This window comes from Mobula birostris, chromosome 13 (genome assembly GCF_030028105.1).
Source record: "Mobula birostris isolate sMobBir1 chromosome 13, sMobBir1.hap1, whole genome shotgun sequence".
NCBI lineage: Eukaryota > Metazoa > Chordata > Chondrichthyes > Myliobatiformes > Myliobatidae > Mobula > Mobula birostris.
This window is the reverse complement of record NC_092382.1, coordinates 4,486,590-4,503,857: the sequence shown is the minus strand read 5'-3', so window position 1 is coordinate 4,503,857 and position 17,268 is coordinate 4,486,590. Positions and strand designations below refer to the sequence as shown.

Genomic DNA, 17,268 nt, shown 5'->3' with positions numbered 1-17,268 from the left:
ATAATTCCCCTGACTTCAATTAAACACTTTTCTAACTTCTCTGTTCCTATCTCTCTTCAATGCTATTGTAAAGGAGATAGAATTATGATCACTATCTCCAAAGTGCCCTGAGAGATCGGACACCTGACCAGATTTATTTCTCAATACCAAATCAAGTACAGTCTCTCCTTTTCTAGGCTTATCTACATATTGTGTCAAGAAACCTTCCTAAACACACCTAACAAACTCCACCTCATCTAAACCGCTTGCTCCAGGGAGGTGCCAATCGATATTTAGGAAATTAAAATCTCCCATCATGACAACTTTGTTATTATTACACTTTTCCAGGATCTGTTTCCCTATCTGCACCTCGGCATCCCCGTGACTATTGGGCGGCCTATAAAAACCACCAAGTTATTGACCCCTTCCTGTTCCTAACCTCCACCCACAGAGACTCAGTAGGGAAACCCTCCATGATGTCCACCTTTTCTGCAGTCGTGACACTATCTCTGATCAACAGTGCCACACCCTCACCTCTTTTGCCTCCCTCCCTGTCCTTTCTGAAACATCTAAAACCCGGCACTTGAAGTAACCTTTCCTGACCCTGAGCCATCCAAGTCTCTGTAATGGCCACCACATTATATCTCCGAGTACGGATCCTGAAACAGAAAACCCACAGCACAACACAGGCCCTTTGGCCCACAAAGCTGTGCCGTACATGTCCTTACCTTAGAACTACCTAGGCTTACCCATAGCTCTCTATTTTCCTAAACTCCATGTACCAATCCAGGAGTCTCTTTAAAGACGCTATCGTTTCGCCTCCACCACCGTCGCCGGCAGCCCATTCCACACACTCACCACTCTCTGCATAAAAAACTTACCCCTGACATCTCCTCTATACCTATTTCCAAGCACCTTAAAACTCTGCCCTCTCATGCTAGCCATTTCAGCCCTGGGAAAAGGCCTCTCACTATCCATATGATCAATGCCTCTCATTATCTTGTACACCTCCATCAGGTCACCTCTCATCCTCCGTCGCTCCAAGGAGAAACGGCCGAATTCACTCAACCTATTCTCCTAAGGCATGCTCCCCAATCCAGGCAACATACTTGTAAATCTCCTCTGCACCCTTTCTATGGTTTCCACGTCCTTCCTGTTGTGAGGTGACCAGAACTGAGCACAGTACTCCAAGTGGGCTCTGACTAGGGTCCTATATAGTTGCAACATTACATCGCAGCTCTTCAACAATTCCACAGTTGATGAAGGCCAATGCACCATATGCCTTCTTAACCACAGAGTCAACCCACGCAGCTACTTTGGGCATCCTATGGACTTGGACCCCAAGATCCCTCTGATCCTCCACACTGCCAAGAGTCTTACCATTAATACTATATCTGCCATCATATTTGACCTACCAAAGTGAGCCACCTCACACTTATCTGGGATGAACTCCATCTGCCACTTCTCAGCCCAGTTTTGATTCCTATCAATGTCCTGCTGTAACCTCTGACAGCCCTCCACACTGTCCACAATATGCCCAACCTTTGTGTCATCAGCAAATTTACGAACCATCTCTCGACTTCGTTATCCAGGTCATTTATAAAAATCACGAAGAGTAAGGGTCCCAGAACAGGTCCCTGAGGCACATTACTGGTCACCGGCCTCCATGCAGAATATGAGCCATCTATAACCACTCTTTGCCCTCTGTGGGCAAGTCAGTTCCAGATCCACAAAGCTACATCCCCTTAGATACCATGCCTCCTTACTTTCTCAGTAAGCCTTGCATGGGGTACCTTATCAAATGCTTTGCTGAAATCCATATACACTGCATGGCTTTCCCTTCATCAATGTGTTTAGTCTGAAACAATCGATCGACAAATGGTGCAATAGCCACAGCTCTACATACCGTCCTTACACATCTGGAGAAGAAAGATGCTTATGTGAGAATGCTGCTCTTGGACTAGAGTTCAGCATTCAACACCATAGCTCCATCCAGGCTCAATAAGAATCTCAGAGCCCTCACCTTGACCCTGCCTTGGGCAGCTGGATCCTGGACTTCCTGTCAGATTGCCAGCAGGTTGTAAAAGTGGGCTCCCTCACCTCCAACCCTCCGATTGCAAACACAGGTGCCCCTCAGGGCTGCATATTGTGTCCTCTCTTTTACTCCCTGTATACTCATGACTGTATCACCACCCACAGCTCCAATCTGCTAATTAAATTTGCCGACAACGCTACATTGATTGGCCTAATCTCAATCAATAACGAGGTGTCCTACAGGGAAGAAGTCAAGAAAACAACCTTTCCCTCAATGTTGCCAAAACAAAGGAGCTGGTTGTAGACTACAGGAGAAATGGAGACGGGCCAACCCCTATTGACATCATTGGATCTCGGGTTGAGAAAGTGAACAGCTTTAAGTTCCTCGGCATCCACATCACTGAGGATATCACAGTTCCATACTTACTGGCTGTGTGGTGAAAAAAGCACGACAGTGCCTCTTTCACCTCAGACAGTTGAAGAAGTCTGATATGGGCCCCCAAGTCCTAAGAACCGTCTACAAGGGCACAACTGAGAGCATCCTGACTGGCTGCATCACTGCCTGGTGTGGGAGCTGTACTTTCCTTAATCGCAGGAACCTGCAGACAGTGGTGCGGACAGCCCTGCGCATCTGTAGTTGTGAACTTTCCACTGTTCAGGACATTTACAAGGATAGGTGTGTAAAAAGGGCCTGAAGAATCATTGTGGAACCAAGCCATCCCAACCACAGTCTGTTCCAGCTGCTACCATCCGGGAAATGGTACCGCAGCATAAAAGCCAGGACCAACAGGCTCCAGGACAGCTTCTTCCACCAGGACATCAGACTGATTAACTCACGCTGACTCGAGTGTACTCTATATTACATTGACTGTTCTATTTTTATAAATTACTTTAAATAACTATGATTGCACATTGCACATTTAGATGGAGATGTAACATAAAGATTTTTACTCCTCACGTATATGAAGGACATAAGAAATAAATTCAATTCAATTTCATTTAATTCATCTCAGTCCCGGACAGTGCACCTCCTTTTACAGAGACTGGGATCCCTGGTTCCAGATGTTGTGCATTTCAATGTGCTCACCTCTCAGTCCTCGATTCTCTAAATGAAAGGGTTATCGCATTTGATCTTTCTTCATATGATGACCCCACCACTACGGGGATCAGTCTGGTGAATCTTCATTGCACTGTCTAACCTCACCCGTGTTTCCACCATGACTCTTCTCCCACCCCTAACCCTACTTCCACCTTCCCACCTGCCCCTCACCTGGATCCACTTTCATTCCCCAGCTCTTGCCCCATCCCCACCTCTCACCTATCTTCTCAATTTCCCATCTACTGTTGGTCTTAAATACCCCCAGCTGGGCCTCTGCAGCTGCCTCTGCTAATTTCACAAATTCGCCACACTCTGGCTAAAGAAATTTTGCTGCATCTTGGTTTTAAATATGCATCCCTCTATCCTGAGGGGCATTCACAATTTTAAGTGTGTGCAAATTGACCGCCTGGGTTGCTGATTGGGATCTTCCGCAGGGAGAGTTAAGTTTAGGGAATACATCTTTCAGGAGCGCAGATAGCTGGTAAATAAATGAATAAGTGGCCGGCAACACACATAAAATTTGCTGGTGAACGCAGCAGGCCAAGCAGCATTTATAGGAAGAGGTACAGTCCGTTTTGGGCTGAGACCCTTGGTCAGGACTAACTGAAAGAAGAGATAGTAAGAGATTTGAAAGTGGGAGGGGGAGGGGGATATTGGAAATGATAGGAGAAGACAGGAGGGGAAGGGATGGAGCTAAGAGCTGGAAAGTAAATAAATAACAGATGGGGTATGAAGGGGATGTAGGGCATTAGCGGAAGTTAGAGAAGTCAATGTTCATGCCATCAGGTTGGAAGCTACCCAGACGGAATACAAGGTGTTGTTCCTCCAACCTGAGAGTGGCTTCATCTTGCCAGTAGAGGAGGCCGTGGATAGACATGTCAGAATGGGTATGGGACATGGAATTAAAATGTGTGGCCACTGGGAGATCCTGCTTTCTCTGGCGGACAGAGCGTAGGTGTTCAGAGAAATGGTCTCCCGGTCTGCATCGGGTCTCACCAATATATAGAAGGCCACATCGGGAGCACCGGACGCAGTATATCACCCCAGCCGACTCACAGGTGAAGTGTCACCTCACCTGGAAGGACTGTCTGGGGCCCTGAATGGTAGTGAGGGAGGAAGTGTAAGGGCATGTGTAGCACTTGTTCCGCTTACAAGGATAAGTGCCGGGAGGGAGATCGGTGGGGAGGAATGGGGGACGAATGGACAAGGGAGTCACATAGGGAGCAATCCCTGTGGAGAGCGGGGGGGGGGGGGAGGGAAAGATGTGCTTAGTGTTGGGATCCCATTGGAGATGGCGGAAGTTAAGGAGGATCAAGTGTTAGACCCAGAGGCTGGTGGGGTGGTAGGTGTGGACAAGGGGAACCATACTCCTAGTGGTGTGGTGGGAGGATGGGGTGAGAGCAGATGTGCGTGAAATGGGAGAGAAGCATTTGAGAGTAGAGTTGATGGTGGAGGTGGGAAGCCCCTTTCTTTAAAAAAGAACAGGCAGGTTTGTGGATCTTGGGTAGGAGGTAGAAACAGGAAGTGCAGAGTCTGGGAACTATAAGGTTGGTAGCAGTGGATGGGAGATCCCCTGAGCAGATAAAGTTGGTGATGGTTCCCACACCCCACACTTCCCATTTCTACCTCCTACCCAAGATCCACAAACCTGCCTGTCCAGGTAGACCCATTGTCTCAGCTTGCTCCTGCCCCACCGAACTCATTTCTGCATACCTTGACACTGTTTTATCCCCGCTTGTTCAATCCCTTCCTACCTATGTTCGTGATACTTCTCACACTCTGAAATTTTTTGATGATTTTAAGTTTACTGGCCCCCACCGCTTTATTTTCACCATGGATGTCCAGTCCCTGTATACCTCCATCCCCCACCGGGAAGGGCTCAGAGCTCTCCGCTTCTGTTTGTATTCCAGACCTAACCAGTTCCCCTCTACCACCACTCTGCTCCATCTAGCAGAATTAGTCCTCACTCTTAATAATTTCTCCTTTGGCTCCTCCCACTTCCTCCAAACTAAAGGTGTAGCCATGGACACCCGTATGGGTCCCAGCTATGCCTGCCTTTTTGTTGGCTTTGTGGAACAATCCATGTTCCAAACCTATACTGGTATCCATCCCCGACTTGTCCTTCGCTACATCGACGACTGCATTGGCGCTGCTTCCTGCACGCATGCTGAGCTTGTTGACTTCATTAACTTTGCCTCCAATTTTCACCCTAACCTCAAGTTTACATGGTCCATTTCCGACACTACCCTCCCCTTTCTTGATCTTTCTGTCTTATCTCTGGAGACAGCTTATCTAGTGATGTCAACTATCAGCCTCCGGACTCTCACAGCTACCTGGACTATTCCTCTTCTCACCCTGTCTCTTGCAAAAATGCCATCCCCTTCTCGCAATTCCTCTGTCTCCGCCACATCTGCTCTCAGGATGAGGTTTTTCATTCCAGGACCGAGGGAGATGCCCTCTTTTTTACCTGTTTTGACGTGTCAACCCATCGCCTCCTCCCGTGCCAAGATGAGGCCACCCTCAGGTTTTTATAAAGCTGCAACACAACTTCCAGACTTTTGAACTCAAATGTCTCGACTAATAAAGACAACCATGCCATTTGGCTTCTTAACCACTCGATCAATCTGTGCAGTCATTTTCAGGGACAGATGAATGTGGACTCTAAGATCCCTCTGATCATCATCACTGTTTAGCATCTTGCACTTAACAGTGTCCTGTATCTTTACATTTGGCCAACCGAGCTGCCAGGATGATCGTCACTAATCAAATCTCACTGAGTTTTCTCAGGTCCTGTTGAATTTGACAAGTGCACAAGTACGGGAAGGTACAGGGACAGAGAAACACTGACTTGTAGCAACATCACAGGTAAGCACATTCTGATAACACACGGAAAACAAATTATACGATTCTCTGTCAGTAACAATATAGAAATATATTTTACGTCACCATGCTAACAGGACCAGTACAACAGGGACTGGACGGCGGCTCATCTCAGACGGTTCGGTGTGAAGGTCTCACAACCCGGACCGACCCCGGCAGATTCCGTCAAGGAAGCGAGGCGAGGCCGCCAGTTTGGGAAAGTTCATCCCCTCCCGCTTCAGGTTTCACCGATCACCTTGTGTTTCTCTCTCCCTTTCCCACCCCCACCTTTTATTCTCCTGTCCTGCCGAAGGGTTTCGGCCGGTAACGCGACTGTACTCTTTTCCTGGGTGCTGCCGGGCCTGCTGAGTTCCTCCAGCACTTTGCGGAAGTTGCTCGCATTGCCAGCATCTGCCGATTTTCCTCTTGTTTGAGTTCGGGAAAGTTAAAGGGTCTCACTGCCCAACATCAGACCTCCCCGCTCGGGACCGGCTTCAATACTCACCGAATGGAAATTGTCGGTGTTGCCCCGCAGAGAATAATCCGTTCCCGGATCCCGATCCCGATCCCACCGCCGACTCACTTCAACAAAGGACGGAAAACAACACCGCCCTGCCCGTACTGAGCATGCGCGATGTCGTCTGCGCGTCATCAGCGCGGTGGGCGGGGCCTCGGAACCAAACCTGCGGCTCTCTCCGCCAGAGAAAGTAGGATCTCCCAGTGGCCAAACATTTTACTTCCACATCCCATTCTGACATGTCTATCCACCGCCTCCTCTAGTGTAAAGACGAAGCCACACTCAGGAACAACACCTAATATTCCGTCTGGGCAGCCTCCAACCTGATGGCATCAACATCGACTTCTCTAACTTCCGCTAGGCCCCACCTCCCCCTCGTACCCCATCCCTTATTTATTTATATACACACATTCTTTCTCTCACTCTCCTTTTTCTCCCTCTGTCCCTCTGAATATACCCCTTGCCCATCCTCTGGGGCCCCCCGCCCCCGTCTTTCTCCCTGGGACTCCTGTCCCATGATCCTCTCATATCCCTTTTGCCTATCACCCGTCCAGCTGTTGGCTCCATCCCTCCCCCTCCTGTCTTCTCCTATCATTTTGGATCTCCCCCCTCCCTCTCCCTCTCCCTCTCAAATCTCTTATTAGCTCTTCTTTCAGTTAGTCCTGATGAAGGGTCTCGGCCTGAAACGTCGACTGTACCTCTTCCTAAAGATGCTGCCTGGCCTGCTGTGTTCACCAGCGACTGTGATGTGTGTTGCTTGAATTTCCAGCATCTGCAGATTTCCTCGTGTTTGCAGCTGCCGCATCTCTGCGGCAAAACGGGATCACGTGACGGGAGAAGGGTCTCCCACGTGACCCGGTGACGTCTCCTCGCCCCTCACACGCTGCCCGACGCATTCCCACTTTATTTCATTATTTCCCGTATTATTTAAGCAACATTTTTAATTTTTCCCTCCATATCTTCCCTGTCCCTTCCTCTCCACCCCCCCCCCCCCCCGGGGTCACAGTGTTCTCTGTTTATTAACACTAGTTTCTATTCACATTCCTCCGATCACTGAGTCTTCACCGGCCTCTGTGGTGGGGATTTACAGACATTCACCACCCTCGGAGTGGAGACATTTCCCCTCATCTCAGTCCCGGACAGTCCACCCCCTTTTTCAGAGACTGGGATCCCTGGTTCAGCCAGTAATGATGTTGTGCATTTCAATGTGTTCACCTCTCAGTCCTCGATTCTCTAAATGAAAGGGTTATCACATTTGATCTTTCTTCATATGATGACCCCACCACTCCAGGGATCAGTCTGGTGAATCTTCATTGCACTCTCTATAACAAATACTCTCTAACCTCTTTGTTAATCCTCTGTGGAATTAATTTCCATCTTCTGCAGCCCCGTGTTGCCCCAACCACTCACCTCCCACCCCCGTCACCATTTCCACCTTCCCACCTCCCCCTCACCTGGATCCACCTCTCACTCCCCAGCTCTTGCCCCATCCCCACCCCTCACCTCTTTTCTCGGACTATTTCCCGTCCACTCTCAGTCCAGAGGGAGGGTCTCGGCCCGAAATGTTGACGGTCCATTTCCCTCCACAGATGCTGCCCGACCCACTGAGTTCCTCCGGCAGTTTGTTCTTTGGTCTGTGTGACCCGTGTTAGTGTGGGGAGCGGGATTTTACACCATATTCCCGGTACAGTCTCAACAAAACACAAATAATTGTCACTTTGCCCGGACCATCGGCCCCGCTTGCAGGGCAACAGTCTGCCGGTGTTTGCCCCCCAATGTGGTGAATCGCCACCACCGTGGGCTCAGACATTTCCACAGATGAGCCGCTCCTGTCCCCACCGGGACAAACATCCTGTCCGCCCCCTCTCTCCCCGTCTTCATCCTCTCCCTCCCCGGGGAACCGGCATCAAACCGACGGGCCGAGCGGTCTCCTCCTACCTCTCAGCGACACATCAGACTCCGGCCGCAGGAGACGCTTCACAAACGCCCCAACTTCCCTCGGAGGGAAATGGAAATAAATCAGAAAGCGGACATTTACTTTGACGGTTGTCCCGCCGTGACGGAAAGTTCGGGAGACGGTGTCATCGGGGGTAACGCCCTCTCGGCTGGTCCGCCTTCGCTATTGGCTGGAAGCAGTGATTGACATCGCTTCCCACCAATGGGAATAGCGCAGCGCATGACTCCACTGTTGACAGCGGTGGGGGAGGGGATGGTCACGTGATCAGTAGCCCAGCCGTTAAACCGACCAAGCTCGAGCTCACCAGCGCGCGGGGCACAAAAGGCCCCGGATGATCGGTTGAGGTGAGAAGGGATCTCCGGGTTGGGGGTCTCACCGGGCGGCGTTTTCAACACCGACTTCGGGTAGTTGCTGTGACTCCGGACTCCGTGACCCGCAATCCCGGGACAGTCCTGCTCTCTTCCCTCTCTCTCAGCCCCACCATCCGTACACGGGCCCCGGAGTTAAGGAGTTGGGGCCGGAAATGGATGAATTCCGTATCATCCGGGAGTCGGAGGGGGTGAGATAAAGAGAGGTGAGTTACACCCAAAGTGCAGGACGCAGGAAACTGGGTGAGAGTCAGGAAGGGGAATGAGGTTAAATAGCCATCGCAGAATACTGTTGTGGCCATCCCCCACAACAACAGGTAGGCCATAGATAGGGTGCAGAGGAGATTTATAAGGACTTTGCCTCGACAGGCGAGCGTGACTTATGAGAATAGGTTGAGTGAACTCGGCCTTTTTTCCTTGTAGTGACGGAGGATGAGAGGTGACCTGATAGAGGTGTATGAGATAATGAAAGGCATTGATTGTGTGGATAGTCTGAGGCTTTTTCCCAGGGCTGAAATGGCTAGCACGAGAGGGCATAGGTTTAAGGTGCTTGGAAGTAAATACAGAGGAGATGTCGGGGATAAGTTATTCATGCAGAGAGTGGTGAGTGCGTGGAATGGGCTGCCGGCGGCAGTGGAGGAGGCAGAAACAATAACGTATTTTCAGAGACTCCTGGATGGGTACATGGAGCTTAGAAAAGTAAAGGGCTCTGGGTAAGCCTCGGTAGCTCTAAGGTAGGGACATGTTTGGCACAGCTTTGTGGGCCGAAGAGCCTGTTTTGTGCTGTAGGTTTTCTATGTTTTTTTATGTTCTATGTATTCTACCACTTTAGAAACTGTTGGGGGGAGGAGATTACGTGGCAGAGGAAAGTCAAAGGGGTGATAGGGGATTTGCTAGTTAGGGGAACAGAACTAGAAGGGGACTGATATCCTAGTGTTAAGGCTTGCTTGTGCTGGTGTGGTGGGTGGGGGTGGGGTGTTAAACTAAAGTTGTAGAGGGGATGGGAGCCAGAATGCCAGATAATAGAGAGGGTGAATTGAATTGACTTTCTTACTTACATCCTTCACATGCATGAGGAGTAAAAATCTGTGTTGCATCTCCATCTAAATGTGCAATTTATAGTAATTTATAATAGAACAGGACAATCAATATAACATAGAAATACAGTTGTATCAGCATGAATTAAGCAGTGTGATGGCCTAATGGAAGAAGTCTGTTGGTCCTGGCTTTTATGCTGCAGTACTGTTTCCCGGATGGTAGCAGCTTGGAACAGTTTGTGGTTCGGGTGAGTAGGGTCCCCAACGGTCCTCCGGGCCCCTTTTACACACCTGTCCTTGTAAATGTCCTGAATCATGGCAGTTCATAACTACAGATGCGCTGGGCTGTCCGCACCACTCTCTGCAGAGTCCTGCGATTAATGGAAGTACAGTTCTCTTACCAGGCAGTGATGCAGCCAGTCAGGATCTCTCAGTTGTGACCCTGTAGAAAGTTCTTAGGATTTGGGGCCCCATCCCAAACTTCTTCAACCGTCTGACATGAAGGAGGCACTGCTGTGCCTTTTTCACTACACAGCTGGTATGTACAGACCACATGAGATCCTCAGTGATGTTTATGCCGAGGAACTTAAAGCTGTTCACCCTCTCAACCCCAGATCCATTGGTGTAAATAGGGGTTAGCCTGTCTCCATTCCTTCTGTCATCCACAATCAGCTCCTTTGTTTTTTGTGGCAGTGAGGGAGAGGTTGTTTTCTTGACACCAGTCAAATGTTGTTCAGACCTCAGGGCATCGATTTGCGATCTTGTTGCCATGACTGGGACTTGTTTGTACCCAACAATCTGAGGAATTTGGAGGAACAAGTTAGCAAGAGAGATCGCAGACTACGCCAATGCTTGATATACTAAGCGATTTTAAATTTCCATAGATTGACGTGACTCCCATATGTAAAAGGACTAGACAGGGTAGAGTTTGTCAAATGTGCCATTAATCAGCACGTAGAATTACCAGCATAGAAATATGCAATAAGCTATTAGAAAATATTCCAGGACTAGTGACAGAATATTAGTGTATGGGAACACTTTGCATCTAGTGATCATATTGCCATGAGATTCCAAGTTAACATGGAAAAAGAAAGGACTGAACCATGGATCGAGATTCTAAATTGGAGAAAGGTCAATTCTAATGGTATCAGAATGGATCTGACAAGTGTGGACAGGCTGTTTTCTGGCAAAGGAGTACTTGGTAAGTGGGAATTCTTCAGAAGTGAAGTTTTGAGGGTGTAGAGTTTGTATGTGCCTGTCAAAATAAAAGTTGAAAGGTAACTGGTGCAGGGAACCTTGGTTTTCAAGAGATATTGAGGCCCCGGATATTTCGTTCCTTCAAATGCCTCAGACTGTTGGGTGCAGCAAAGACTTATTAGTGACTACAATATCATAATTCCACACCCTGAACTCATCTGACATCTTTTTTAGTCATCTTCTGTTGCTTTCTAAAAGCTTCCCAATAGATTTTGCTCTTTTGTTTGCCCTCTCTTTGCTTTTTATGTTGGCTTTGGCTTCTCATTTCATCCACGGTTGTGTCCTCCTGCCTTTCTAATGCTTCCACTTCTTTGGGATGTATCGATCACTCAGCTCCCGAATTGCTCCCAGAAACTCCAGCCATTGCTGCTCCATCGTCAATCCTACCAGCTTCCCCTCCCAATCACGTTTGGCCAGTTCAGTACAGAAACATGCCCACTCTGGACGATCAGAATGGTAATCTGTATGAGCAGACAAAATATATGGGGGAGATTTTAAATATTATTTTTTGCATCCACATTTACTCAGGAGATGGACACAGAGTCTATAGAAGTGAGGCAAAATGGCATCAACTTCATGGACCCTGTACAGATTGCAGGGGTGGAGGTGTTTGCTGTCTGAAGGCAAATTAGTGTGGATAAATCCCCAGGGCCTGACAAGTTGTTCCCTGGGACTCTGCGGAAAACAAGTGCAGAAATTGTTGGGGCACAAGCACAGATATTTAAATAATCCTTAGTGACAGTTGAGGTACTGGAGGACTGGAGGACAGCCAATGTTCTTCCGCTGTTCAAGAAAGGCTCTAAAAATAAAGTAGGAAATTATACGTCAATGAGCTTGACATCAGTAGTGGGAAAGTCATTGGAACGTATGTGCAGGAACCAGATATGTAAGTATTTGGATAGATAGATTAAGGATAGGCAGCATGGCTTCGTGCATGCTAGGTCATGTCTATCCAATCTAATAGAGTCTCTCGAGGAAGTTGTCAGGAAAGTGGTTGAAGGCAAGGCAGTGGATGTTGTCTACATGGACTTTAGCAAGGCACTTGACAAAGTCTGATATGGGAGGTTGGTCAAGAAGGTTCAGTCACTCAGCATTCAAGATAAGATAGTAAATTGCATGAGACACTAGTTTTGGGAGAAGCCGATGGTTGCCTCTGTGACTGGAGGCCTGTGACTAGTGGTTTGCCACAGGAATCGGTGCTGGATCTGTTGTTGTTTGTCATCTAGATCAGTAATGTGGATGATAGTGTGGTTAACTGGATCAGCAAATTTCTGGGTGACACTAAGAATGGGGGTGCAGTGGACAGTGAGGAAGGATATAATGGCTTGCAGTGTGATCTGGATCAGCTGGAGAAATGCAAAATGGAATTTAATGGAGACAAGTGCGAGGTGTTGCATTTTGATAGGACCTGGGTCTTACACAGTGAATGTTAGGGCACTGAGGAGCGCTGTGGAAGAAAGGGATCTGGGAATACATGTCCATAATTCACTGAAAGTGGTGTCACAGTTAAATAGGGACGGAAAGAAAGATTTTGGCATATTGGCCTTCATGAACCAAAGTACTGAGTACAGGAGATGGATGTTATGTTCACACTGCACAAGACATTGGTGAGGCCTAATTTGGAGTGTTGTGTGCAGTTTTATCACCTACCTACAGGAAAGATGTAAAAGAGGTTGAAAGAGTTCAGAGAAAATTCACAAGGATGTTGCCAGATCTGGAGGACTTGGGTTATAAGGAAAGATTGAACAGGTCAGGACTTTATTCCTTGGAATGTAGAAGATCGAGGGGAGATTTGATAGAGGTGTGCCAAAATTATGAGGGTTATAGATGGGGTAAATGCAAGCTGGCTTTTACCACTGAGGTTTGGTGGGATTACAACCAGAGGCCATGGATTAAGGGTGAACAGTGAAACATGAAGGGGAACATGAGGGGAAAGTTTTTCACACAGATGGTCATCCAGGTGTGGAATGAGCAGACAGCCCAACTGGTGCATGCGAGCTCAATTTCAACATGTAAGAGGTTTGTATAGGTACCTGGATGGTAGAGGTACAGGGGTAGACAGTTTAAATAGTTCAACATAAACTAGATGGGCCAAAGGGCCTGTTTCTGTGTTGTACTTTTCTATGACTCTGTGATAAGAACATGAAATAATACTAATACTTATTTAATTCATTTTAACAGCTGTGCAGACCAACCATTCATCTGGGCAGAAGATGTTTTTATGGCTTTAAAACTGTGGCACTTTAAATTGACAGTAGATAAAAGAAAATCCCAGCTGTACGTCAACAAAGGGGAAACCCATTCATCTGCTCAGACAGTGGGAATGGATTCAGTCGGTCATCTCAACTGAAGGTACATCAGCAAGTTCACACTGGGACAAGGCCATTCACCTGTTCTGTGTGTGAGAAGGGATTCAGTCAGTCTTTCCACCTGTGGACACACCAGTCAGTTCACATCGAGCAGAGGCTGGTCATCTGCTGAATTTGTGGGGAATATTTCACTCGGTTATCTGACCGAATGGCTCACCAGCGAGTTCACACCGGGGAGCGGCCGTTCACCTGCTCAGACTGTGGGAAGGGATTCGCTCTGTCATCTGCACTGAAGGTACATCAGAGAGTTCACACTGGGGAGAGGCTGTTCACCTGCTCAGACTGTGGGAAGGGGTTCACTAAATCATGTAAACTGAAGGTACATCAGCGAGTTCACACTGGAGAGAGGCCGTTTACCTGCTCAGACTGTGGGAAGGGATTTACTGTGTCATCTCAGTTACTGAGACACCAGTCAGTTCACACCGGGGAGTGGCCATTCACCTGCTCAGACTGTGGGAAGGGATTCACTCTGTCATCTGCACTGAAGGTACATCAGCGAGTTCACACTGGGGAGAGGCCATTCACCTGCTCAGACTGTGGGAAGGGATTCATTCAGTCATCTCATCTGAAGGCACATCAGCGAGTTCACACCAGGGAGAGACCGTTCACCTGCTCAGACTGTGGGAAGGGATACACTTGCTCATTTAATCTGAAGGTACACAAAGTCATCTGCTGTACTGAGACACCAGTCAGTTCACACTGGGGAGAGGCCATTCACCTGCTCAGTCTGTGGGAAGGGATTCAAACTGTTCGCTCACCTACTGACACATCAGCGAGTTCACACTGGGGAGAGGCCATTCACCTGCTCAGTCTGTGGGAAGGGATTCAAACTGTTCGCTCACCTACTGACACATCAGCGAGTTCACACCAGGGAGAGACCATTCACCTGCTCAGACTGTGGGAAGGGATTCACTGAGTCATATCAACTGAAGGTACATCAGCGAGATCATACTGGGGAGAGACCTTTCACCTGCTCAGACTGTGGGAAGGGATTCACTCAATCATATCGACTGAAGGTACATCAGCGAGTTCACACTGGGGTGAGGCCGTTCACCTGCTCAGACTGCGGGGAGGGTTTCACAAAGTCATCTGCTGTACTGAGACACCAGTCAGTTCACACTGGGGTGAGGCCATTCACCTGCACAGTGTGTGGGAAGGGATTCACTCAGTCATCTGCTGTACTGAGACACCAGTCAGTTCACACTGGGGAGAGGCCATTCACCTGCTCAGTGTGTGGGAAGGGATTCGTAGAGTCGTCTCAACTGAAGGTACATCAGCGAGTTCACACCGGGGAGAGACCGTTCACCTGCTCAGTCTGTGGGAAGGGATTCACTCGGTCATCTCATCTACTGAAACACCAGTCACTTCACACCAGGGAGTGACCATTCACTTGTTCAGTCTGTGGGAAGGGATTCAATTGGTCATTTCACCTGCTGGCACACAGAGAAATGGCCGTTCACCTGCTCTGTCCGTGGGAAGGGATTCATTACGTCATCTCAACTGAAGGAACATCAGCGAGTCCACACTGGGTAGAGACTGATCACCTGCTTGGACTGTGGGAAGAAATTCTCTCAGCCAAATCAACCAATTGTGCATCACTGAGTTCACACCGGAGAGAGGCAGATCACCTACTGTGAATGTGGTGAAGGATTTGTGGTGGACATGGACTGTGCCTTTAAATGAGAGAGAGAGAGAAACTGTCTACAGTACTGCTGCCTGCTTCTTGGTTGCCATGGTGAGAGAGAGGCGGAGTTATGTGATGGACAGTTCAATGTTCACAGTTGCTTCTTGGTTGCCATGGTGAGAGAGAGGCGGAGTTATGTGATGGACAGTTCGATGTTCACAGTTGCTTCTTGGTTGCCATGGTGAGAGAGAGGCGGAGTTATGTGATGGACAGTTCGATGTTCACAGCTGCTTGGTTGCCATGGTGAGAGAGAGGCGGAGTTATGTGATGGACAGTTCAATGTTCACAGTTGCTTCTTGGTTGCCATGGTGAGAGAGAGGCGGAGTTATGTGATGGACAGTTCGATGTTCACAGTTGCTTCTTGGTTGCCATGGTGAGAGAGAGGCGGAGTTATGTGATGGACAGTTCGATGTTCACAGCTGCTTGGTTGCCATGGTGAGAGAGAGGCGGAGTTATGTGATGGACAGTTCAATGTTCACAGTTGCTTCTTGGTTGCCATGGTGAGAGAGAGGCGGAGTTATGTGATGGACAGTTCGATGTTCACAGTTGCTTCTTGGTTGCCATGGTGAGAGAGAGGCGGAGTTATGTGATGGACAGTTCGATGTTCACAGTTGCTTCGTAGCGTGTTTATTTAAGCAAGGTCAGATGACTCTCCCAGAGACACACAGTGGGACACCGGTTACAGCGACCGGTCAGTGAAAGGAGGCCAGTGACAGAGGAGTCACTGGGTGGAACTTCCGAGTGCCCACAAGCGTGGGTTGAGGATCGATCAGGGTAATTGATCAGTGGCCATCACGGTGTGTGGAAGGGCTGACCCTGTGGAGGCTACCGGTGTGTCTACCCTCGCCTGGGTGGTAGCTCACCCTCGAAGACGGTCCCCTTAGTGATAAGCTGCGTTTGGCTAACTCGAGAGTGGATTTGGAGCCTGACGATGGAAGATCAACGGTACCTGTTTACTCGTTCTTCTCCTAGTGTGGTTTTCACCTTGGATTACAAATACCTTCCTCACACACACCAATTCCGTGGATTGAACTGAACTTCCTTACATTTCCATCGTAAGACTTTAACTCTTGCCACCCAAGCTTTAACGAGTTTGGGAATTGTATTTACACACATATAGATGTGTAACACTGCTGACTTTTGATTTACCTGGTTTAAATTACTATATTAAGTAGTTACTAATAAACAGTGGTTTATAATATCAAAACCAGACTCAAGGTGTGCTCTATTGCAGCTGGTTCATTTAAACTGTTGCTTTTATGTAACATAATTGGGGCCTGCGTCCGGGATATGAAGAAATTGGTTGGGGGCTGAATTGATTGATTAATGATCGATCTGATTGGGGAAATCCCCTTTGATTTGTTTGAGTGGAAGATCAGCAGCAATGGAGGTTGATGGGTTTCTGACAAAGCAAACCCCTGAAGCATTGGATGGTGCAAAGAGGGTTGTGCTGTTGGAAATTGCTCAGAAGTTATAACTTCAGGTGAGCACTAAAATGAGGAAGGCTCAGATACAGACATTAATAGCGGAGTATTATGTATCGAAAGAAGTGTTTGACGGAGATGTGACAGTGGAGTATTATGTATCTGAGGAAGTGTTTGACGGAGATGTGTTGGAAATGTTTGCTGAAAGTAAACCTCCTGAGACTGAGCTTCAGCTCCAGATAGAAAAATCAAAGAGGGAGGCTGAGGATAAGCAAAGACAGCATGAGTTACGACTAAAACAGTTTGAGGCTGAGGAAGCGGACAAACAGAGGGAAGAGGCAGAAAGACAGAGGTGGTTTGAGGTGCAGGGATGGCTGCAAGGAGGTTCAGTGCCAGATCTTGGTGAGAGGTTTAGTGCCAGTCGAGAAGTTAAGTTGGTACCTCCATTTGATGAAGCAGAAGTTGATAAGTCCTTCTTGCAGTTTGAAAAAGTGGCTCAGAATCGAAGGTGGCTGAAAGACAGCTGGGCTGTTGTGTTACAAAGTGTAATTCAGGGGAAAGCCCAGCAAGGGTAGTCTGCCCTAACACTTGAAGAGGCAGCTGATCATGACTCAGTGAAAGAGGCTGTGCTCAAGCCTTATGAGTTGGTTCTGGAGGCTTACAGACTAAAGTTTAGAGATTCGA

At 48.2% G+C, this 17,268-nt stretch overlaps 2 protein-coding genes across 2 annotated transcripts in view; one reads left to right on the top strand and one right to left on the bottom strand.

The window, feature by feature from the left end:
* LOC140208247 (NACHT, LRR and PYD domains-containing protein 3-like) overlaps positions 1 to 6,655 on the bottom strand; it is a 63,398-nt gene extending 56,743 nt beyond the window's left edge. The window contains exon 1 of the mRNA XM_072276786.1: positions 6,477 to 6,655. Coding sequence (XP_072132887.1) covers positions 6,477 to 6,623 — 147 coding nt within the window. The 5' untranslated portion in view covers positions 6,624 to 6,655. The remainder of the gene's footprint in view (positions 1 to 6,476) is intronic.
* A 2,075-nt stretch (positions 6,656 to 8,730) lies between these two features.
* Positions 8,731 to 17,268, top strand: part of LOC140208265 (uncharacterized) — a 515,327-nt gene continuing 506,789 nt past the window's right edge. The window contains exons 1-3 of the mRNA XM_072276835.1: positions 8,731 to 8,789; positions 13,289 to 14,140; positions 14,334 to 14,550. Coding sequence (XP_072132936.1) covers positions 13,625 to 14,140; positions 14,334 to 14,550 — 733 coding nt within the window. The 5' untranslated portion in view covers positions 8,731 to 8,789; positions 13,289 to 13,624. The remainder of the gene's footprint in view (positions 8,790 to 13,288; positions 14,141 to 14,333; positions 14,551 to 17,268) is intronic.